Source organism: Pangasianodon hypophthalmus, chromosome 14 (genome assembly GCF_027358585.1).
Source record: "Pangasianodon hypophthalmus isolate fPanHyp1 chromosome 14, fPanHyp1.pri, whole genome shotgun sequence".
Lineage (NCBI taxonomy): Eukaryota > Metazoa > Chordata > Actinopteri > Siluriformes > Pangasiidae > Pangasianodon > Pangasianodon hypophthalmus.
The window spans coordinates 9,713,326-9,738,959 of record NC_069723.1 but is presented as its reverse complement, the minus strand read 5'-3'; the positions used below and the strand labels follow the sequence as shown (position 1 = coordinate 9,738,959).

General features: G+C 36.9%; 1 protein-coding gene across 4 annotated transcripts in view; it reads left to right on the top strand.

The window, feature by feature from the left end:
• The first annotated feature begins 77 nt into the window (after positions 1–77).
• LOC113532707 (alpha-2-macroglobulin-like) overlaps positions 78–25,634 on the top strand; it is a 34,621-nt gene continuing 9,064 nt past the window's right edge. The window contains exons 1-20 of one of the 4 annotated variants that reach the window (XM_034310468.2): positions 78–1,121; positions 10,344–10,524; positions 12,086–12,242; positions 12,370–12,422; positions 12,665–12,685; positions 12,812–12,977; positions 13,103–13,187; positions 13,293–13,416; positions 13,511–13,625; positions 15,355–15,464; positions 15,578–15,748; positions 15,839–16,072; positions 16,202–16,408; positions 16,572–16,721; positions 20,483–20,575; positions 20,814–20,864; positions 21,396–21,486; positions 21,728–21,854; positions 24,417–24,642; positions 24,730–24,856. In XM_034310468.2, coding sequence (XP_034166359.2) covers positions 10,351–10,524; positions 12,086–12,242; positions 12,370–12,422; positions 12,665–12,685; positions 12,812–12,977; positions 13,103–13,187; positions 13,293–13,416; positions 13,511–13,625; positions 15,355–15,464; positions 15,578–15,748; positions 15,839–16,072; positions 16,202–16,408; positions 16,572–16,721; positions 20,483–20,575; positions 20,814–20,864; positions 21,396–21,486; positions 21,728–21,854; positions 24,417–24,642; positions 24,730–24,856 — 2,482 coding nt within the window. In that variant the 5' untranslated portion in view covers positions 78–1,121; positions 10,344–10,350. Of the gene's footprint in view, positions 1,122–7,633; positions 7,751–7,923; positions 8,457–10,343; positions 10,525–12,085; positions 12,243–12,369; positions 12,423–12,664; positions 12,686–12,811; positions 12,978–13,102; positions 13,188–13,292; positions 13,417–13,510; positions 13,626–15,354; positions 15,465–15,577; positions 15,749–15,838; positions 16,073–16,201; positions 16,409–16,571; positions 16,722–20,482; positions 20,576–20,813; positions 20,865–21,395; positions 21,487–21,727; positions 21,855–24,416; positions 24,643–24,729; positions 24,857–25,634 lie in introns of those variants that run through there. The other 3 variants (XM_034310466.2, XM_053239560.1, XM_026924240.3) reach the window with 3 other exon arrangements.

Here is a 25,634-nt window from a genome sequence, read left to right as displayed (position 1 = left end):
CCCTCTTAGCCAAGAGGAACCTCTGTCAAACTTATTGATCTAGGTTGCTGGCCAAGACCAGATGGCTAAACACGATGCAACACGATGCTAAAACTGATAACTACAGAAAAGGAGGGGGGGAACTCACCCAAGGACCCTCATGGAATGAGACCTTTGTTCTCCCCAGGAACACAAAGTTTACCACCCTTCACACATTCCACAGAACCCAGCTTTAACAGACTGCATAAGGCTACTTTACATCTCCTATAAGGACAATGACTTTTAAGATGATGCACCATAGTTTGGAAACTTGTTGCCTCTTTTAATGTCATTCCGTATGTGTGTCATGCTTATAGCCACCAGGTCATTATGATGCTTTTTGATCGTTTAACACGGACCATAGTGTTCGTGTGTGTATCAATAACACCAGGTATGTCATGTTTGGTATGTGTGTGATCACTATTGAATTTCCTAAGGGTTGGTATAATGTAAAGTTGAGTACGATGTATTACATGCATGTTACCAAATTCCTTAACAAAGTTCTAACTTAACCTTATGCAAAGTTTGTAAAGCACATAACTCAGAGACCAGAATGTTAATTAGTGTCAGAGGAGGAGAATACAGTTTACACCCTGCCCCAAGATCCTGCTGATTGGAGCAAACACTTTGGGGTCAGCCCAACTGGAAAGGGTTAAAACCCCCTGACACAAAGGAAACTCTGAGTCTCATCCACAACACCTCTGCAAGAGTCTCATCCTATCCATCTTTGAGAGAATTCAACACATCTTTGGAGTCTCATCCACTACATCTCTGCAAGAGTCTCCATCCACATCTGAAGGAAGTCTCATCAACCAAGAGCTTTAGAAGTTCATCACAAGGAGATCACGCTTGCTCCGAGACTGCATCCAGACTGGTTCTTGCAAAGCTTCCAACTCTCGGCTTCGCACCGCTGTGAACCACTCTTCAAAGTTTTGCAACCCGCCTATGAGACTCCGCCGGGTTCGCGCCTCACTCTGTTTATCTTCCTCATTGGTCTTTCGAGACGCTACATAAGGCCAACCAGACCGCCGACCAATCAACATCGCCGGAAACTCCTTCCAAACAACAACGCAACGAGGGAATCCCTGGCAACACAAACGCAAGTATAGTACCTCCAGATTCTCGCTGAACTGGTGCATTTAATACAAGTTTAAAGCCCTTCTAAACGAAGCGAATATTAAAATAACTGATAAGTTGATGGTTCATTCAGGTCATGGTCTGAGAAACTGCTAGTAACTTGGAATTTCATTCACTCTCTTTTCAAAGCCATTTTCACCCCTGTTTGTGTGTGTGTGTGTGTTTGTGTTAGATTAGTTTCTGTGTTTTAGAATAGTAGCTTAGTATAATAAAGTCTCGTCTGATGTTTAAAGGCCAGTGTCTTGTGTCTCTGTGCTTCAAATTTATTGCCTTAAACTGCCGATCTTGTTACTGTGCTCTCAATATAGTGTTTCACTATATTTAAGATATTATTGCCAGTGGCCACGGAGGTAATATCCCATGCACAATTAATAAACACACTCGTTTCAACTTATCGCTGGACAAATAGTTGATCAGCTATTAAAATATTAAGTTCACAAATTTCCCCTTTTGAGCTGATCTGCTAATGTCCTACATATTTTGGTGGAGAATACATCAGCTTAATCTAAATGAGCTAAATTTTCCCTACAGTTTAGACACTATTTCATAAATGCAAGGTTACCACTTCATAAACTCATCATACATGCCTTTCTTGGAAGAGCAATAAAATACCAGATATTATAATAATGTGGTTCCTAATGCATATGCTACATAAATATATTTCATACTGCTTGTATAGACAGCTATGCTGGTTTATTTCATCAAGAAACAAGTCTGCTATCGACCCATTGCCTACTTTGTCTATTGACCATCATTAGAATCATTAGACAAAAGGCATTATACTGCTTATGTTTGTAGATGTTATGTATTGTTTTAAAAACCAACTACATATCACAACAGTTTAATTTATAGCATTTGCAGTGCAGCTGGAATATGTTGCTCAAAATGGTTAATCATTAGTGAGAGATAACAGCAGATGGACCTCTTTTGGGCTGAGTGTCCTTTTAAAAAGGAAATCACACATCAGAGATTGGCATTTGCAATGGACTTCATCAAGATGGTCAGTCGGGTTCACACTGGGATAAGGCTACTTCCTTCCTCTTTCATTCTGTTTATGGACTAACCTCAAGGCCATAAGGACCATATTTTACTCTGAACCTGTCTCCTTACTCAATAGATACAAGTATTTTGGCTTGTAAAATTAAGATCTTGTCTCATTCCTTCTCAAATAGTGAGTATGTGTGTGTGTGTGTGTGTGTGTGTGTGTGCGTGTATGAAATTAAACTTTCAAACTGTAAGTCTTTTTTGAGACTTTTTTGATTTATGTATTGCAAATATAACTAAGGTCTCAAATCTCAATATCTAGGTATCTACTCTATCTAGTAGGTGTTGGTAAATGAACATTAGCAAAAATCATTGACTTTAAAAAAAAAAACATAATCATGCTGTATTCATAGTAAAAATAGAGGGAATATTGACGGCTATTGTTAATGTACTAAACCCTGTTAGTGAATATTCTTAATATATTTGTATCTGTTATAATTTTTAGGAAGCACATATGTTTATATTGAAATATTTCTGATGTGTTTAATAACTCTGGTGTTAATTTGTTGATTGGTACTGTATTTTGTTTTATTTCCGTCAGTAGTTAGTGGTTGTGTGCAGCTATACTATGCAGAAACTCAGCTCAGCTAGTTACAGTGAGGTCGATGGTGGTATTAGCATGGAAATTGAAGCTTTGAAATCATCTCCTTCGGTACAGATGAAGGAATCATGGCCTAAATCCCACTGGCACCACTATCAGCATATATAGGTAGTCAAACAGATTTCTATTTAGGATAACCATTAACCAAAACTAACAGACCATGAAAGCAGTTTTTTTATTATTATTATTATTACTGGTTTTGCTATATAACAGCATAAAACAGAACATTTCTCTTTACTCATAGGAGACAAAAAACTGGCAGTCAGTTGATATAAATTATCCAGCAATGTTCTAGCAATCCATTAATTAATATGTTGATTAATATACCCACACTTATTATGTATACATACTCATCAAAGATGTACAAAATAAAATACCTTGAGAAATATATAAAAAAATAAAGAAATAAAGTAGATTTTAAAAAAGGGTGGGAGAGTGGGAATGACCAGAGGAAAAGTACCAAATGGTAATATACATTCACTGAGCAATTTATTAGAAACACTGGCTCAACACTGACCTACTAATACTGGGTAGGGCCTCTCTTTGGTCTCAAAACAGCCTCAATTCTTTGTAGCATGGAACGAGACGTTGAAGATCCTTCTAGATTCTGGTTCATGTTGACATGATTGTATCATGCAGTTCCTTCAGATTTATCAGGCACACTGTCATGCTGTGAATCTCCCATTCTACCAGATACAAACTGGGTTCTGCTGAATTCAGATCTGGTGACTGGGGAGACCACTAAAGAACACTGAACTCATTATCATGTTCATGAAACCAGTTTGAGATGACTTTTGCTTTGTGACATGGTGCATTATAATGCTGGAAGAAGCCATTAGAAGATGAGTAAATTGTGGCCATGAAGGGGTGCACATGGTCAGCAACAATATTTAAATAGACTGTGACATTCAGGCAATGGTTGATTGGTATTAACAGGCCCAAAGTGTGCAAAGAAAACATTCCCCACACCATTACACCACCTCCAACAGCTTGGAATGTTAACATAAGGCAGGTTGGATTCTTACTATTAGTGCCAAATTCTGACCCTACCATCTGTATTCCTCAGCAGAAATTGAGATTCATCAGTCACCAGTTTTGGTGAGCCTCTGCCCACTACAGCCTCAGCTTTCTATTCTTGGCTGACAGAAGTGGAACCTGATGTGGTCTTCTGCTGTTGTAGCCCATCCACCCCAAGGTTCAATGTGTTGTGCATTCTGAGATGCTTTTCTGCTCACCACAATTGTACAGAGTGGTTATCTGAGTTACTGTATCCTTTCTGTCAGCTCGAAACAGTCTGGCCATTCTATGTTGATCTCTCTCATCAACAACACGTTTCCATCTGCAAAACTGCCGCTCACTGGATGTTTTTCTTTATTGCACCATTCTGAGTAAACTCTAGAGATTGTTGTGCTTGAAAATCCCAGGAGATCAGCAGTTATAGAAATACTCAAACCAGCCCGTCAGGCACCAACAATCATGCCACAGGCAAAATCACTGAGATCACATTTTTCCCCCATTCTGATGATTGTTGTGAACGTTACCCATAGGTGCTGGCCCATGTCTGCATGATTTTATGCATTGCACCACTGCCAGACGATTGGCTGATTAGATAATTGCATGAATGAGTAGGTATACAGGTGTTCCTAATAAAGTGCTCTATGAGTGTACATATGTTAAGCATATTGATTGCAATGTAGAAACATTTCAAGCTCTCAAATAACCATACTCCAGTTTTTATTAGTTTCAGTGTATTTTCACTGCTTGTCTTTTCATTTCATCACCAGATCACTGATCTAGTTAAAAATTCAATATGTCTATGTACTAAGCCAAAACTGTGTAAACTGTCACGTTCAGCTAGAATGACTAATGTTCAATAAATCAAGGATAGCTACTATTTGGTTGTAACAGTTGTAACAGCTGCTAAAATGCCAGCATCTAAAATGCTTGGCCTTTGCTTTAATATATGCAAGAATGCTTTGAAATATTGGTGCGGTACCACTGTTTAAGAAAATAGTATGTTTTTTTTGTTTGTTTTTTTACTCAATGATCAATACCTGTGTGTGCAGGATGTTTGTTTGAAGTGTGTACAAAAGAAATAGGTTAGTGACTGTATGTGTACTGTAAGCAAACAGTATATGATAGTACAATGACTAATGACAGAGATAATGTTGAAAATATTTTAAACCAGAATCTGAGTATCACTCTGCTATGTTTTTTTTAATTCAACCCACCCATTTTACATTATTTAGACAATTACGTATTTATTTAGTACTAGAACTAAATTCTGCTTCTCCAGGGAAAGATTTGCAAGCCAAGAAAAAAGCTGTGAGGTCTGTCCATCTATTAAACATTTAGACAGTACTTCACAAGTGCAAGGTTGCCACTGAAATTTTTAATATATTTCTTTCTTGGTTGAGCATGTAAAAAAAGTAATTATAGTACTGTTGCCTAATGCATATGCTACATAAATATATTTCATAATGCTTGTAGGGACAGTTCAGCAACTGCAAAAATAACAGTCTGCAGGGGTTAATGTTGCCTTAATCCCATTATGAACATTCAAGTGATCTATTGCCTACTTTCCTGTTCATATTTTATGCACCATCAATAGTAACAATAGACATAAAGCATTATACTTTTTATTTTCATAAAAGCTTCTATATATCACCAAACTTTCGAATATGTCGCTCAAAATGGTTAATCATTATTGAGAGGACAACAGCAGATGGACCTCTTTTGGCCTGAGTGTCCTTTTAAAAAGGAATCAAACATCATAATTTGGCATTCATAATGGACTTCACCAAGGTGGTCAGCCAGGTCAACATAAGGATAAGGCTACTGTTAGCCTGCTTCTTCCGTCTCTCTGTTTATGGACAAACCTCAGGACCGTAAGTGATCGTAAAGGATTTCTAGTGGTGAAAAATACAGTGGTCTATTCTGTGTCATACTGCACTCACAATCACATTGAGACCTACACACCACATAACAGGTAGGAAATTCCTATGACTATGGCGAAATGTAATGGGCTCAATCGGCAGTTTTACCTAGTTGATCGACAGAGGGGGAAGTATTCAGAACTTATATCATTGGTCCCAACTGAAGCTTGTGGAGCAGAATAAATAATGTTCACCAAGATCACAAATCGCTTTCCAAAGCCAACATTTCTAAGTACACCAAAGAGTACCCTCACTAATAAGGCAGATAATTTAAGTCAAAATTGATTCCAAACAAAAAGCTAACATCTACACTAATAGTTTATAATCAATATCGAAACTGGATGGGAAGAACCACATTATAAAGGGTCTTTTTTCTTAAAATTATAGATATAGATGCCTGGGGAAGGTTAAGGTACTCAAATGATTCCTGAGACATGTCTATCATTAAGGGGGCCAAATAATTAATAAATGTCTTATGAAACACAACTGGATACCCATATAGACCAGGATATTTTCCAGACAGCACAGCACTCACTGTGAGCTATTTGAGTGTAATTGGTTTATTTTTAATGGTCTAGATCTAGCTTAGGTACTTTAACTGTAATGAAAAATCCATCTGTACTGTAGAACTACGGCATTCAAACAGCGTATTATTTCATTCTGTATATCAGTTATAAGTGCCAAATGTCCGTGTGTAATCTAAAGGAAAATGTGACCACACAAAAAGGTAGTTGTTTTGAACTTGTCTTTTGTAAAACTTAAATATGGGAACTATGTAAAAGAAGGCCATATACATGTTTTGATAAATAACATTATATTATTCGCTAAGCATTTTATCCACAAATGCAGATTTTTTTAAATCTCCCCCCTATTTATAGTATTTAAGAATTATATGGTACAATATCTAAAAGCCCTGTTGTTTAATTAAAAATAAAAAGCTGTGTTTTTGTTGACAATATTTGATAAATATAATTTGTTATAAAAAAAAATAGTCTTAATACCCCTGTGATAATTTTGTTATCACTGATGTGGCACCTGTAGTGTTTACAAAGTTACTATGTTTCTTGTAGAGCTTTGTCAGGTGTCTTTTTTTCCTTTCTTTTCTTTTGTTTTGTTTTCTTTTCTTAAATCCCCTGGTTAATATTATGTTGTGTCTAAGCCCCTGTTATTAGGTTGATTGAGTAGACTGTAACTTGAATGGCATGTTGTAATGTAATATTCTTGGTTTTCATTGAATTAAAAACAAAACAAAACAAAAAACAAAACAAAAAAATGAACACGCCGACCGCAGTTAGCTATGCCTTAACATAACATTAAACATCCCATTGAGGCGCTAGCCAATATTAGCATGATCATTAGCATGAGAATGGGAATTTGATCAAATACTTACAAGCCGAATTATTAAGTAAATAGTTTAATCATTAACAGGAACATTTGGTACAAAATACAACACACCTCGATACAAAAGTAAATATCCATACGAAAATCAAAAAATTAAACTAAAACCGAGTTTTACTGCTGCATTTGATCAGTAAATACGATGGCATTGCACTGAAACTTGAACTATGATGAAAGGAGACTTTGGTAAATAACGGTTCGTGTGAAAGAGAGGAGATGAAAGCTGTACATGTTAGTGATGGGTCGTTCTTGAACGATTCGTTCATTTTGAACGAATCTTTAATGTGACTCGGGAAGAACGAGTCATCTCGGGGAGTGATTCGTTCAGTCGCGCAGCATCCTATAGGTTCTGTACTGGAATTAGTTCACCTGTTTCGAGTCTTCGGGTCTGAGGCGTTCGTTCATCACGTGACAGCCCCATAAGCTTAACCAATGCATTCGTTCTTTTGTCACGTGACACGACAGCACTGGCTAGAGAAATTAGTTAATTTACGAAAGACCGAACGACTCGAAAGACTCGAGAGATGAACTAATCAATTCTCTTTCCGGCTCAGACTGCATTGGATATGGGGCTGTCACGTGATGAACGAACGACTCAGACCCGAAGATTTGTCAGGTAAGAGGTAAGGTGAGCTAATCATAGACTAAAGATCCAGGTAAACAATGAATTAATGTTTTCTGCTTCTTAGAGCATTATAGTTTTGTCTTGTTTGTAGTGTGATCAACGTTTGCGTAAGTAGTAGATGTGTTAGGGAAGTAACACGTAACATTTTAATTATATTTTGCTAAAATGAACGAAATGACTCGAAAAAAGCTTCGTTCATTTTGCTGAACGAGACTCAAAGGTCCGAGTCGGTAAAATGATCCGAACTTCCCACCACTAGTACATGTGACGTCACTGCGTCCCAGTGAAGAGCCGCACGCTGGAGAGTACGCATGCGCACTACGCCGAATCTCTGGGTCTTCTGCTTGACTCGCCCACTGACGCATTTGTGACAGTCTAACTCTGGACTAGTATTCCCAGCAAAGAGGTCGCAGTCTTAAAAGATAAAGTCATACGCTTATAGCCTTTATAGTTTAATAGATTTTTAAGTTCTTACTAAAGCAAAGACAACTTAATGTTTTACGTATGTGCAAGAATGCATGAAAAGAGACTTTTGTGTACAAATGTAGATAGGCAAGCTGGAGTATTTTCATCCTTTTAAACATCAGAATCTGGCATTTATAATGGACTTCATAATGATGGTCAACAAAGTCTACATAAGAATATGGCTACTAGCCTGCTTCCTCCTTCTTCCTCTTTATGGACAAACCTCAGGACCGTAAGTAATTATAAAGGAAAATACAGTAACATTGTGTATACTGTATGCACACACTTTACACTGAATCTGTAGTGTAAAGATCCGTTGTAGTGTAAACATTTTGGCTTGGAAGTGCTCCTTCCGCCTCATAGTTTGATTGGGTGTGGATGGGGGTGTGTGTGTGTGTGTGTGTGTGAAATGAAATGTTCACAATAATTTCACAATAACTAAGGTCTCAAGTCTCTTAGTGACATAGGGTTGCTAATCAAATGATCACTGACTTTACAGATTATTTTTTAATTTGACAGGGGTTTACCATGAATAGACGTACACCTAACAGTCTCTATTTTTGTGCAGCCAATAAGGGTGATGTAACGGAGGACCCGGGGACAGGTTATAACGACCCATGTGCACAAGGTTTATTAGACAGGATATCAGGGTCAGAACAGGCAGGGTCAATACGAAAATTTCCACAATGAACCAACGTCTGTTCAGAGTCCGAGATGCTGCAGGTAGTTTTTGTTTAGTGCAAGGAGATTTTTTTCCTCCCTTTAAGCATTGACTTAAATGTCCTTACTTTCCTACAACCTGTTTTTACAGATAATTACTTTCTGTCACTCCACTTAAATAGGCATCTTTACCCAATTACTAACTAAATACAACTGACTTAATTATCCATTACACAATGAAACAACCAGCATAGTTGTGCTTGCTAATTCACAGTAATAAAATGTTGCATCAGTCAACTGTCTCACCATGCAAACATGTAACTGCGGATGATCCAGCACCTGTCCATTTTCTCCTTAATGCGTGCAGTGCACCTTTTGTTTGATATACATTTTTGGAAAGTTTTGCCAAGGCCCATATCAAGAGAAGTTTTGATTAATAATAATTTAACTGTAAATAAAAGATTGTGCAGCAGGTAACATTTCCACGTTAAAGCTCCAGGGTTCCCAGTTCAATGATGAGCTCAAGTTACTGTCTGTGTGGAGTTTCGCATGTTCTCCCCAAGTCTGTGTGAAATTCCTACAGGTACTCTGGTTTCCAACTAAATGTCCAATATCCTATTTGCACTGCATTTAGCAAATTATTATGAGTTTATTATGGTTAAAATCATTCAAGCCAACTCTTGCATGTTGGATTTATAATGTAAGACAACAGACACCTTTCTGAAGCATGTTGCAGTGCTCAAAATGTAAAAAGTTTTTAAAAATCTAACTAAAAATCTAAAAATCTAACTCAGCCCAATAAAACCCACACTGAGCACACACACTTTTACCCTGCCTTATCGTCACAAAACATGTTACACCTGCTGCCTCTGAAGTAATTCTGCTTGTGTAGCACCCATAATTAAGTGCGAGTAGGAGATACAGCATGAGCACAAATATGCCATGCACTGCCCCATTGTGCATGTTACTGTAGGATTATAAAGCTTTATTAAGGTTCTGCAAGCTATTTCTCACAGTACCACACAGAACCTTAGAACCATAGAGTATTTTTTTCAGCACTTAGTCTGTTTCAGTTCTTACTTTTTCCTAAACATAAAAAGGGAGCTTTAATAACTTTACATTACTAACATGGCAATGCCATGTGGTACCAGTTTGTCTCATAAACAGCAATTAGTTTGACAAACAGCAAGTGGAGAAATTTGCTCCTGCTTGGAGATCTTATACAACAGCACTGATTACACATTACACATAAATACTTAGGTCAGTGTAACCAGTCTCTATACAGTTTTGCAGTTTAGTACTGATTGAGTTCAGTGAGTTTAATAGATTACTGTCACCTACCTACAATAGTTTATCTTACAAAAACTTCCTCACTTTTCCATTTTACGTCTCTTAACTTGCACATCTACCACATGCACAAAGAAAAATCTCAAAAAATATGTTTTTTTTTTCTTTTTAGATATTTCATGGTGACATTTCCTGCAGTAATAGAGTCTGGCTCTGAGGCTAAACTGTGTGTAAGTCTTCTGAAGCCTAATGAGACTCTGCAAATGGACATTTATCTGATTCACAACAACCAGAGGAGAACTCTTTTACAAGAGACAGTAGAAAAGGAGATTCACCGCTGTTCTCAGTTTAAGGTCAGAAATCACAGATGCAATGAGGGGAAATAAATATTCTGACATTTTTTTTGTTAATATACTTCCAGTGCATATATCCACTTCAGATTTACAAACATAACGTCTTTTGACTTTATACATACGAATATGAACAAAAAAGTATGTATTCATATGCATAAAAAAGATATGTTAAAAAAATGAAAAAATTTAATTGATGGGGGGAAAGTATTTGGACACCACAAATTAACAATTTTAGTATTTTGAAGCAAAACTGTTGTTGGCAGCTACAGCTTTGAGATATCATATGGTAAGAAGCATCATTGTGGTTTAATTTTGGCCCATTCCTCTTGGCAAATCATCTTCAAGTACATTAGGTTTAAAGGGTCCCTCTGGTGGCTCACATTTTCAAAATCCTCCATAGATGTTCAATGGGATTCATGTCAGGAGATTGGCTAGGCCATCCAAGGTCTTCTTGAGTTATTTTGGCTGTATGTTTGTGGTTGTTGTCTTGTTGAAACATCCAGCTTCACCCCAGATTCAGTTTCTTGGCTGATGAGATTAAATTCTCCTCTTAAATGTTCTGGAACTTCGCTCGTTTCCTTTGATGATGTGTAATTCCCCAGTACCAAATGTGGAGAAGCAGCCCCACCTCCATACTTCACTGTGGGTATGGCGTTCATACAGGCAACTCTTCTTTCTCCTAACATGATGTGCTGAATTCTTGCTAAAGAGTTTTTTTGTTTCGTTTGACCAGAGTACATTGTTCCAAAATACTGTATATTGTGTATAATGCGTTTAGATGCATATCCCTGTGGTTCTTTTTTTAGCAGAGGAGTTTTGCGTGGGATGTGAGAATTAAGATGATTGTGGTGCAGTTCATTGCTTATTGTTCTCTTTTTATCATTATATTTGTCATTCCTGCTGCTTTCAGGTCGTTCTGCAACTTGAGTGACTGCTGGATTCTCTTTCAACTTTGATATCATTAGTCTGGAAGTGTTTTTTGAAATGCTGTATGATGCAAATGTTCAGGGAGGATTAGTTGTGGTTCCATGAACATTCCACCTGCATATTTTTGAATCATATATTGTTGCTATGGCTCTGTAGCTTTTTCCAATCCAGTGTTGCTTAATAATGTTGTCACTTAGAACTTTCAGAAGCTCCTTCAACTTAAAGATGATTACTTGTTAAATGAAATCTTTGCAACCAATGGCACTGTCTATTGTAATATAAACCAGGTACAATTGCAGGGAAACTTTTTTTTTTTTTTTTTCTATACATTTATATGATTTGTATTTTGTAATATATTGTGTGAATACTTTTCCCCCCATTAATTTTGTTATTAAACATATCTTTTTATGCTTATGAAAACATATTTTCCCTTCAGATTTATAAGTACAAAGTCGAAATACATTATATGTGTAAATGTGAAGTAGATATATATGTACTGGAAGTATATTAAATAACAAAAGCAAAAGTGTCTGAATACTTATTTCCCCTCATTGTATTACGTTTATTTAATAATTTTACTTTTTAAAGTGTATTTAGTTATTGATGTTGTTTAACATGGATGACATCTTCACAGGCTCCACAGGTTGAGGGTAATTCAGTGCAGGAGATCAAAATAGAAGTCAAAGGTGAAAGCTTTAACATGACAGAGAAAAAGAAAGTGATGTTTAAATCCTATGACGCATTGGTATTTGTTCAGACTGATAAACCCATCTACAATCCAGGCCAAACAGGTGATTCATTCCTTCAATATGTCCCACCATTTCCAATATAACTATTTAATGAAGGTGTAATTGTTACTGAGTTATTGGTGCAGCTTAAAACATCACATTTCTCCCACACATTTCTGTTTTTCCACAGTAAATTTCAGAATTGTCACTATGGATTCTAATTTTATTCCTCTTGAACAAAAGGTAAAATGAGACTTTTTAATTTGAATATTTTCTTATTTACTTTTACTATAATAAGTCAGTGCAGAAAGGCAGGTTTTAGTTGTTTACATTTAACTGTACAAGAAGGGTCTCCAATGTTGTTTTTCTAAACACAGACTATTATCACACTCTTCTTTGTGTAATATCTTTACACTGTATTAATAGTGTACAAAATGAAATAGTTTCTTAATCAGATTGGTACACTATTCTACTCTCCTTTACAGTACAGCACAGTAATAATTGAGGTAAGCTATACATAATTTCATTTTTTTAAATTTTGTGACACTGTTGTTCATTTTAATATTTGTATACACTGGTTAATATTGGTTACATTAAATATATTTAATTTAGTATTTTTATGAACCAATCAGGATAATAATAGTAACAGGATTGGTCAGTGGACGAATGTGTCCTCGACAGGCCTGATACTGCAGCTTTCTCATGAGCTAAATGCTGAGGCTCCACTGGGAAGTTATCAGATAACTGCTAAAACTGAAGAAGGAATATTCACACATGCTTTTATGGTGCAAAAGTATGGTAAGATACACTTTCTGTACCTTTTCTGTTGATACAGAAGTAATTTACATAATTTACTTGTAATACCTATGTTATATACATAATAAATGTTTTAAAAAAAAACAATGTTTTAATTTGACATTTAGTTTTACCCAAGTTTGAGATTACAGTAAAAGCACCAGAAGAACATAGTGTTGGTGAGGAGGAACTGAAGCTGGAGGTTTGTGGAACGTGAGTGACAGTTTCATGAGGAAATAACAAAAATAGAAATTCAGAATATACCTATGTAGCCTATAAAAACACATTCTAAAGAAAAGGTGCTTGTGCATTTGTAAGGTACACATATGGACAGCCAGTACCTGGTGCAGCACTGGTGCAAATGTGTCGTAAATTTAGGCAGACATATCTTTATCATGAGGAAGCCCCAATGACTGCGCCATGCCTGGTTGAAAAAGTGAAGGTGCGTAAGGAGCACTATATTAAAGGGTATCATGTTTTTATCTCTGTACTGATATAGTTCTCACCCTGTATTTGTTTTTGTGTTTTCCCAATAGATGAGTCAGACTGGTTGTGCCTTCGTTATATTGAATGTATCACCTTTTATGAATTCTGAAAATAATTTTGAAAACCATCTTAATGCTACTGTTACACTAACAGAGGAAGGAACAGGTGAGTCAGTAACAGATCTCTTCAGGACAAAGCTAAGGGAGACAAAGCACTCTGAAAAAACACAATCTGATTGCTAATTTAAACTTCTAGTTATGTTAAAATAGTTGTAAAAAAAGGTATTTGATCACTATTTAATAATAACTTGTGTATTGTACAGTCAGGTCCATAAGTATTTGGACAGTGACACAGTTTTCATAATTTTGCCTCTGTACACCTCCACAGTGGATTTGAAATGAAGCAAACAAGCTGTGATTGAAGTGTAGACTTTCAGCTTTAATTCAAGGGGTTTAACAAAAATATTGCATTAACTGTTTGGGAATTACATCCTTTTTTTGCAGAGTCCCTTCATTTTTACATGCTCAAAAGTAATTGGACAAACTAACAATCATAAATATTAGAATTAGTATTTTTAGTATTTGGATGCAAATCCTTTGCAGTCAATGACTGCCTGGAGTCTGGAACCCATGAACATCATCACATGCTGAGTTTCCTCCCTTGAGATACTTTGCCAGGTCTTTACTGCAGCTGCCTTCAGTTGCTGCTAGTTTGTGGATCTTTCTGCCTTCAGTTTTGCCTTCAGTAAGTGAAAAGCATGCTCAATTGGGTTGAGGTCACTGGACATTTAAGAACATTCAGTTTGCTTTAAGAAGCTCTTGGGTTGCTTTCACAGTATGTTTTGTCTCATTATGCATCTGTACTGTGAAGCACCATCCTATCGGTTTGGCAGCATTTGAGCAGAAAGTATAGCTCTATACACTTCAGAATTCATCCTGCTACTTCTATTAGCAGTCACATCATCAATAAACACTAGTGGTCCAGTTCCATTGGCAGCCATACATGCCCATACAATAACACTGCCTCCACATGTTTGACACATGATGTGGTATGCTTTGGATTATGAGCCATTCCTTTCCTTTTCCATACTTGTCTCTTCCCATCATTCTGGTACAAGATAATCTTGCATCAGAAATGGCTTTTTTTTTTTTAAAGTTTTTTTTTTGTCTGTTTTAGCAAAGTCTAATCTGGGCTTTCTGTTCTTGAGTGTTACCAGGGGTTTGCAGCTTGATGTAAACCGTCTGTATGTACATTCATGAAGGTGGCTCTTGGTTGTAGACTTTAAAAATGATATGCCTACCTCCTCCAGAGTGTTCTTGACTTGGCTAGATGTGAACTTGTGAAAGTTTTTCTTCAACAAAGAAAGAATTCTGCGATCATCTACTTTAGATGTCTTCTATGACCTGTCAGGCCTTTTGGTGTTGCTGAGCTCGCCAGTGCATTCTTTCTTTTTAAGAATGTACCAAATTGTTGATTTGGCCCTCCTAAACTTTCTGCTATCTCTCTGACAGGTCTGTTTTGTTTTTTCAGCCTAATGATGGCCTCCTTCACTTGCACTGACACCTCTTTGGACCGCATATTTAGAGTTTTCATGAACAGCTACTACTTATCAGACAATTATCCAATTACTTTTGAAACTACTTTTCAGACAATTATCCAATTACTTCATTGTGAAAATGGAGGGACTCTGTAAAAAAAAATGGCTGTAATTCCTAAACGATTAATGCAATATTTCTGTTAATCCCCTTGAATTAAAGCTGAAAGTCTACACTTCAATCACATATTGACTGCTTCATTTCAAATCCATTATGGTGGTATACAGAGACAGAATTGTGAAAATTGTGTCACTGTCCAGATACTTATGGATCTGACTGTATATTGTTCTTTTGTTTAGGATTTTCCATGGTAAAATCTGTAATCATAACACTCACTTACCAAATTGGTAAAGTGGATCTTGTGGATTTACCAAAAAACTTTGAACACGGGGCAGTTATAGAAGGAAGTGTAAGTTTTCCTTGCTTGTAGCCTTTCATTGGTCCACTGATATTGCTTTTATATACATGATGTTTTTGATGGTTTTTGATCAAATTGTCAGTTCTCCTTTCCCTTATCCACAGATTAAAGTTACAACCTTCAGTGGAAGACCAATTCCTAACAAGAAGGTGTATCTTTCAGAAGGTCAACGGTGGTCTCACAAGTTACTACTTACTCTCACTACAGATAGTAATGGATTGGCAAAATTCTCAGTCGCGTCACCTGAACATCCTGCAACAGAGATAACATTGCGGGTATGTTATGATGACCTAAGCACCCACAAAGATTTGAAATCATTTCAGTAGATCTTTACAAACAGATTTTCCTGGTTCACTGTTATCTAGGCAAGTGTCTATCCAGAGGAAGAATACCACGGATACAACATACCATTCTTTTCAACTGCTGATGCACGTATACAGCTGCTCCAACCTGCCACACCTTACAATCCAGTATTCAGTGAACTGTCAATAGAGAGCTCAGAGGAACCCTTTAATTGTGGTGCTGAAATTCCCATAACCATTAACTACTATATTGTTGGGGAAACTACTGAATATTATAGCATTGATCTTATATACATGGTAAGTACATGCAGTAAAATGTATGAACTGAAACAGAAAGTGCAAGCTGCCTATATTACCTATATTCCTGTATCTCGAATTGAAATGCACCTGACAGTAATGAACATGTATTTTGACTCTCTGGTCCAGGTTTTATCTAAAGGAGCCATAATCCATCATGGTCATGAGAAAGTTGAAGTGAAAGACTCAACAGATGTCAGAAGGGGGAAAATCTCATTCAAACTATCTGTTGTTGCTGAGCTGGCTCCTGTAGTGCAGGTTCTGGCATACTCTGTCCTGCCCAACATCATCGCTGCTAGTAAGAATTTTGAGGTGGAAAAATGTTTCAGAAATCAGGTAATGCTGACTCCTTCAGATTTTGTGTTATTGTTCTTATATATTTATTATTCTCTGTTTACAGTCAGTTACTGTAGTTGGTTATTTTGATTTCTTATTTGATTTTTGCTTGATATGAAAAAGCTAAATATATGTAAACTTTTTGTTATGTCATGGACTCCAGGTTTTGCTACAGTTCTCTCCCTCCAAGGCAGTTCCTGGTGAGAAGAACACTCTTGAGCTCTCAGCTCATCCTGGTTCATTGTGTGGCCTCAGTGTTGTAGATCAGAGTGTGTTCATCCTGGATTCTCAGAACCGTCTTAACACAGACAAGGTTAAGATTCACTGAATCTTCTACACATACAAGTGCTTGGTTTTTGAGCCTGTTTTAAAATCTAGCACTCTGTGAGTGCTAAAACTAAGTACCATGTAAATTTAATTAATTCTAGCTTTTATTCCTGTGTAATCCTTTGTATATTTATTCACATTTTATTTTGTAAAATTGTCAGGAGCATAGGTTGTGATTGGAGAGATTAGTGTTGCCACCTCACAGCTCTAGGGTCCCCATTTCAATCCTGAGCTCAGGTTACTGTCTGTGTGGAGTTTCACGTTCTTTCTGTGTCTATATTTTCTATATTTCAAATTTGATTACTGCAAATTACCATAACCCCAGGTTTTTATTTTTTGCTATTGATTGTTTATCGAGTCCTGCTCCTATTGTTGTTGCAGTAGATTCAAGCAGGGATTGCAAAAGTACTTTATCATTTTTCATAAACAAGATGGATGGTATCAGATCAGGTATTTCACATTCCACTTTAACTGAGTTTGCCAACCCTGGTTACTATGATGATCATCTTGACTTTGATTCTTTTGCTTGTCCTTTATTGTATGCATTTCAGCTAGTCGAGAAGCAGTCTTTAAAAGATATTGTTTCTCGCATGAAATGTTCATCCAGCCTGCATGACGTATTACCTACTGCTTTTCTTAAAAAGGTTATAGACTCAGTTGGCCCTAGTGAGTTCACTATTGTGAATACATTGTTGACCTTAGGAATTGTTTCTCCTTTAAAAAAGCCAGCATTCAGCCTTTATTGAAAAAACATAACTTTGATCCAATGCTGCTACAATATTATAGGCCGAATTCTAAGCTTTCAATTATCTCAAAGGTTCTTGAGAAAGCTGTGTTGTTACAGCCTCTACATGTGTTGGAGAGAAAAAATATCCTTGATAAATTTTAATCAGGTTTTCATAAATTACATAGTACTGAAACTGCATTACTCAAGGTAACGAACGATATCGTAATGACGGCTGATGCAGGAGAATGTGCTCTTTTATTATTATTAGATCTTAGCGCTGCTTTTGATACGATCAATCATGGCATTCTTTTATATTGCCTTAGAAAAAAAGTTGAGATATCAGGCACTGCCCTGAAGTGGTTCAAGTTAAAATTGGATATTGTACATCTTCATTTAATACACAAAAGTTTGGTTTGCCACAGGGATCTATTCTTGGCCCGGTTCTGTTTTCTCTGTATATACTTCCCTTGGGTCAATTGATTCAAGATTTTAAATGTATTTCGTATCATTTTTATGCAGATGACACACAGCTTTATCTTTCTTTTAAACTAAATGATATCAGTAAGCTTGATATTGTTTTAGATCGTATCGTAGCTATCAAGAACTGGATGTCGAAAAACTTCCTGCAGTTGAAATCAGACAAACCTGAAATTGTTGTTATTGGACCAGATCATATTGCAAATACGAGAAAGCCACACCTTGGTCCACTGGAGGGTAATATCAGAACAGCATCCAGGAAGTTAGATGTTGTTTTTGATTTTAAAATGTCACTAGATCCACATGTCAAAAAAGTAGTCCAACCCTGTTTTTATCAGTTAAGAAATATTTCAAAACTTAGACCAGTTGTGAACACTCTGGATCTGGAAAGGATTATACATGTTTTTATTTCATCACGCCTTGATTACTGTAATGCACTGTTCACCTGTCTCAGTCAATCTACAGTTTCTCGATTTCAAGCAGTTCAAAATACTGCTGAAAGATTTTTAACCCAAATTCCTCGTGGTGCCCGTATTACTCCAGTCTTGGCTGCACTTCACTGGCTACCAGTCAAATACAGAATAAATTTTAGAATCTTACTTATTACTTATAAAGCAATTGCATGGGCAAGCACCTTCTTATATTATTGAATTATTGATCCAAACACAGATCAACAAAGACTCTATGATCATTGAATCAAACCCTGTTGACCACCCCAATGTCTAAATTAAAAACTAAGGGAGATAGTGTGTTTGCTGTTTTAGCGCCTAGACTTTGGAATGATCTTCCTTTGAGCATAAGATCAGCACACTCCGAGTCAGGTTTTAAGAAACTCTTAAAAACTAATTTTTACAAGATGGCTTTCCCCTAGCTTACATACTGGGTGATGTGCTGTTTTTTGTTTTAAATGATTTACGCTATGTCTTACTGTATGGCTGTGTGTTATATTGTAATGTGTTGTTATTCCCTGTCTTGTTATTGTTCATACCGCTTTATTGTTTTTTACATATTGTGAAGCACTATGTGACAACTGTCTAGAATAGTGCTGTGTAAATACATTTTACTTACTTACTTACTATCCCAAAGGAAGACACTTGGAAATAATAGCAAGTTAAAACTTACTACTTCTGGTAGAAGAGGCTGTGAAAAACTTGTGAACGAGTCGTGTAGCACAAATGAAAATTGAACTCAGAAACCAATTCAGAAGAGGTAAAAATAAGGAAATGAAAAGAACCCTCACTCAATGCTGATACGGGAAGATGGTGGATAACTCACCCCAGCCTGTATATGTGGGTTAAGGGAATTCACTAATTTCACAAGCTAAGCATTGTTAGCGTGGTATTATAAAGGCAACTCACTCAGTTTTGTTGACTGCAGTCTCTCAAATCTATGATGCTTCATAGAACAGTGCAGTATGAGGAAGGGAGGAAGCTCAGCACAGTGAGGTCCACCACTCTCTGCAATAATGAGAAATAAGTGCCATGTAAATTTTTCAGTGATATACTTGTAGCCAACTGAAAAATATTAATATTAGTTATTAAAAAGTTAAGAATGTTGAAATCGAAATTAAAATGAGTAAAATAGAAATGAGGGTTAAAAACATGCAACACTATCAAAACAAAAGCAAGTAGGATTACTTTAAAAAAAAAGCACTTCATCTTCAAATGTTTTTACATATTAAATTTTATTTTTGACCCAAGATTAACCGTTGATTTTCCATTAAAACTTGTGCATTGTGGCCTGGTTGTGCTTTAATTGTATTTTAACTTTTGGTTTATTTTTTTTACAGCCATTACTTAATAGCTTTCTGTCTTTTTAGAATTGCTGCAAACTAAAAAACTTTTCTTTATAGGTTCAAATAATTAGGGGTAAACAGGTATCTACAGAAGGATACGGCCTTGTTTACTGAATAAATCATTAATTAATTCATTTTCAGTAATCGCTTTATCTTGGTCAGGGTCATAGTGTATCCAGAGCTTGTGCCGGGAATAATGGGCATTAGGTAGCAGTACACCTTGGATGGGATAACAGTCTATCGCATGACAATATGCACACATTTGCAATATCACTCAAACTTAGGAGTGATTTATCATCACAAATCCACATATGGGCATGTTTTTGGCAGTGGGTAGAAACCAGAGAACCCAGAGCTAGCATGTGAAACCTGAGAGCATGCAAAACTCGACACAGAAAGTAACCCAAACCCAGGATCCAATTAGTGAACGTGGAATCAAGCAAATAACTGGTAAATAAGGGATGTAGGGCAAAGGAAAAAATGCCAACCCACCAGCATGTAAACACTGCAAATTACAGACGCTTGAGAGAAACTGTGACAGCTTCAATTAGGATCATTACACTCTAGAGCTTTAGAGTAAGCAGTACAGTACTGTATTAATAAGTTGGTGCAGTAATAATGTGGTTTGTTGCTTTTCATTGCATATAGAATTAAAGCAAGTTTTTAAGGTCGCAAAGTACATTTTGTGTGTGTTTTCAGACATACTGTATATGATATCTAATAATAACAAAAAGTATATCTCCCATAGATATTTCAACTGTTGCCAGTGACATCTGTGTCAGATTATCCCTATGAAGTTGAAGATGAACTGGCATGCTTGCATGTTCAATTCAGACGAGACGTATGTATTGACCATGCTTACAATACATTAAAGATAACATAGTAGGATTAAAATATTAGGAACAATAGTAATGTATACAACCACTATTCATTGCATAGAAAGTTAAAGCATATAAAGTTTTTTAATCTCTTATGTTAATGTAATCGTACATGCAAAGGTCACAAAGTATTTGTGTGTTTTGAGATGTAGTGTATGACATACCTTGTAATAATAACAAGTTAAACTATATCTCCCATAGGTTAGACCTCCACAGGATGAACAGATTGACCATGCTTACAATACAATAAGGGTAAAAGACAGATTGGTTGTCAAATGTCATAACTGATTGTGTAAATATGTGTGTATAAATGTTATTACAGTACACAACAAATAAAAAAAAATCTATAGCAATATACAAGCTCAGGAAATAGCATTTACAGAATATGGCTTTATATTCATTCTTTCTGTTGCATCTGGCTTTACCTACCCCAGAGGTGAGAAACACGCATACACATAAGAGTGTATCTCTCTAATTTTTTAACTGAATTGACTACAAGACAACAAAGTTGTTTGGAATTAGTTACTTTATCCTTACACTTTATTTACTTTATTGGAGACAGATAGTTCTATAAAGTGATATACACACAATTAACTTGCCTGTACCTGTTTCTGTCATTGGTTAGAGGTGGCGGAGAGGAATTTGTATAACACATCACAATTTGTCACATTACAATACTAAATACATTTCATTTAATGCAAACTATTTTACATGCACATTATTTAATTGTATTTAATTGGAAACTTGACAAGTAATTGATTATGACTTATTATAACCTGACAGGGAGTGGGGATGAAGATGATAACAAATTTGGGTGTTAGCGAACCTGACTGTTTGGCATACCAGTATGAGAGTCACAGCTTTGTATATTATGGTACATCCAGCCCTTTTTTCATCTTACACATAAATTACATTAATTAAATAATGCAAGTTTTAATTCTTAAATATAAGTTTTGTATATTAAATTATATATTACAGCTAAATGTATACCAGTGATACCAGTATACTACATTTGTAATGTACATAGTTCTCATTGCTGTTTCAACAATTTAAAAGAAGTTTAAGTGGATACTGTATAAAGTCTACTAATTATTTATGTTTTTCCTCATTTTCAGACGACATTATGATGATTGTAAATGATATGATTGAATTTAATGGAGCAGCATCACCAGATTATGAACCTATTGAGACAGTTCGCAAATTCTTTCCAGAAACATGGATATGGCAACTATCTGAAGTGGGGTTAGTGAATCAGCATATTACTTAATGTTGTTTATTTATGTGTATTTATTGTTCTGTTCTGTGTATTTGTTGTTTTGCACTTTCTCTAACTGTTGTGTATTGTACTTTTTCTAGTCTTGCATTCTGTTATGTGTTGCACCATGGTCCTGGAGAAACGACATTTTATTCCAATGTATACAAGCTATATAGAGGAATGACAATTAAAACCCACTTGACTTAACTTATAGTGATGTAACTGATTATGAATATACGTGGAGTTTTTTTTTCTATAGAAAGCTTGCCAGAAAGCATCAGACTAGGTATCAGGACAAAATGAAAAAAGTCACCTGAGTACGAGGTTTTACTTTCATGTGGTGCTTTAAAGAATAGCTTACGAAAGCTCATGGGGAGGATTTGACAATTTTCAGCAAAATTCCCATCCCAGCTACGACCACACAAAAAGACTTGAAACGTGCCCATGATGTTCGGGTGTACGAAAAAAAGGTAGACATGTTTCTTCTTTTTCTCAGTCTTTTCAGGGGAGAAAACAAATTAACAGTGGTGTCATCTCTGATTTGTAATTTACAATACGAGGCCATTATACCTGGCAACCCTGCCCCACTTCATTAATATGGATGTTAATTAGGAGAAGTACTATTCATTTTTTCTTTGTCAGTGGTTTGCTCCAGTAGCCCGACCTAAACATTGCTTTACTGAGCTTCAAAATAAAACCATATTTCTACCATAATTCTTTACAAACAAAATGTTTTATTTATAGAGCCTCCTTAAAGCTCATATAAGCTCATATAGCTTAGATCGTGCACTGTACGCAGGCCAGCATGTCTCTGCTGGGCTCTCCAAACGATCATTCTTGAATGTAACATGTAACATGGGAGTGGGAAAAGCAGAGGCCGTTTATTAGAGTACATCCAATACTCGTCGTCAAAGTCCAAAGCAGGAGAAAAAAAGGCAGAGATAAACTTGGATAAACCATATTCAAAACCAGAAAGACAAGCATAGTTCAAAACTAAGAAGTCAAAACAAACTTGAACAAGACCTGGGCAAGAAACAAGTTTAGAAACAGTTGGACAATAAATGAATGAGACTTCACACTGGAACAATGAAACACAAGGGCTTAAATACACAAACTAATCAAGAACGAATACAAAACAGGTGAGAACAATCATGACACATTAGGAGGTTATACCTTCTAAGGACAAGACAGGGGACGTGACAAGACATGAACCAAAACAAAACGCACATGGCTATATAAACAATAACAAAACACAGAAGCAGTGCCATTCACGCTGACAACCACGGGGCCCTGAGATATGCAGCCCACGCTGGAAAGCCCACGCTAGAAAGGGGAATACGTGACAGGATCCGCCTACTCCAACAAAGATCCCCTGCCCCCACGACCCCCACCCTCCAAGGCGCAGCTCAAGATAGGCAACGCAAGAGTCAACAAAGGGGTCCAGGACCCTTGGAAGAATGTCCATAAGCTGCCTGTGGCCATGAGGCAGGCATTTCCGAAAATGGGCAGTCTCCTAAGTGGAGCAGGGAGGCAGAGCAGCATCCTCAGCAGACCAGGGAGGTGGATCAACGTAGAACTGGGGAATGCTGCAACCCTGTTTGGAAGACCTGGAGGTGGAAACCAGACAGCCAGGAAGGATGGCGCTGGGAACCATCCCACCGACTGGTCAGAACTGGAGTCAGGGCGCTCAAGGAACCAGGATGCTGGCTGCTCAGTAGCAGAGTCAGGCAGCAGAATGACAATGTCCTCTGCCAAGTCATCAGGTGGCAGGAAGAAGTCATCCTCAAAGTTGGCAGGAAGCAGAGAGACGACATCCTCACAGGAATCAGTAGGCGGAGCAACAATGTCCTCGCTGAAATCACTAGGTGGAGTGATGACATTATCCACAAAGTCAGGAGGTGACGCGATGACATCATCCACCAAATCAGGAGGCAGAGCGAGAACATCATCTGCAAAGCCAGGAGGCAGAGCAGCTATGCCAGTCACTAGGTCATGGGGGCCGAGTCAGCCTCGTGTTTGGCCTGAGAGGCTGCTTTTTCAGCCTCTGACGAGGTCGCCATGTTGACCTCATGCTTGGCTTGAGTGGTCACTATATTGACCTCATGCTTGGCTTGAGAGGTTGCCATGTTGACCTGACGCTTAAGCTTGGCTTGGGAATCCACCTCATCAGCCTCAGGCTTGAGCTTGGCTGGAGAGGCCACCTTGTGAGCCTCAGGCTTATGATTGGCTGGAATACTATGTGACATTCACATTACCAAAGGAAAAAAGCAAACAAAAATAGCAAAAAAGCAAACAAAAAACTTCCAGTATAGACCATGCCCACTTCCGATTTAAATCTGATTACAAAAACAGATACAAATATTTTGAACACTAAACAGATACAGATATTGGTATTATGTTACACACCTATAATTTACTTGCAGTTTAATCTGTTGAGGATTTAACAATAAAATGGAATCAATAAATTAAAATGAATGTACCTAATGTTTAAATGGGCATGTTTCTACACAGCTTTTGTAGGTTTATGTGTTTACATTGATTTTCCACAGAGACTCTGGATTAGTACAGCTTCCTGTCACTGTTCCTGACACCATCACCACTTGGGAGACAGAGGCTTTCTGCGTGTCCTCTAGGGGTCTGGGACTGGCTCCTCCTGTTCAGCTCACTGTATTTCAGCCCTTCTTCCTGGAGCTCTCGTTGCCTTACTCCATTATCCGGGGAGAGATTTTTGAGCTGAAGGCCACTGTCTTCAATTATCTTTCCAAATGCATTATGGTACTGTAATGCCAAGATTTTATCTTTACAAGTATTGTGTCACTTAAGAATTAATCAGAAAATTAATCATCTGTGCTTCATCGACAGGTTAAAGTTACTCCAGCCTCTTCCTCGGACTACACTCTGGAACCCTCTTCTGATGGCGAGTATTCATCCTGCCTGTGTGCAAATGGAAGAAAAACATTCAAATGGACCCTTATTCCCACTGTGCTTGGTTAGTCATAAAACTCTTTCAAAGTCTTTCATGAAATTCTGCAATTCAGAAATTCTGACCAATCCTGCCCTCTCATGCAGTTATTTCTCTATGTATGCCGGCAATATTTTTTTAAAAAGATCTTAGTTGGTTCTATTTCACAAATATAAACAAATATGCAATTAAAGTCACAGGCAGTTAGGACGTTGAAAATGAATGAATGAATAAATGAGCAGCACCATGTCCTGTTCACACCCATGTTAATCTGTGGATCCTTTTACACTACACACACACTGTGTTGAGAATGGCACAGCTGCCAGTTCCACAAAGCATAGCCTAGTAGCAGAAGGTCTATTTCTGGTTTCTAGTGGAAAAACACTACAAAATGCAATATTCACGTTCTTCGACAGTGTATTCCCATAATATAAACAGAAATTTTCACTCACATACCAAGATGCTGTTAGAAATTTTTTTAAAATTTACCCAATGCAATGATGTGCACTGCACTGGGTAAATAAAAAAAAAAAAAAAAAAAAAAACTTATAACAGCATTTTGGTATGTGAGTGAAAATTTCTTTGGATTAACTTTTCTCGATAATAAACAGTGGCAGTGTAGTGCCCACTGTAGAATAAAAAGTACTGTCGAATCTGCAAACCCAAGGTCTACTACAGTTTAAGAACTGTATTGAAGAATTTTATTGTGGAATTGTATTGCATGTTTGGAAAAAAAAAAAAAAAAGCACATTCATGTCGCCTTTTTTTTTTTTTTTTTGGGTCCCGATGGAATGAGGACCATGAA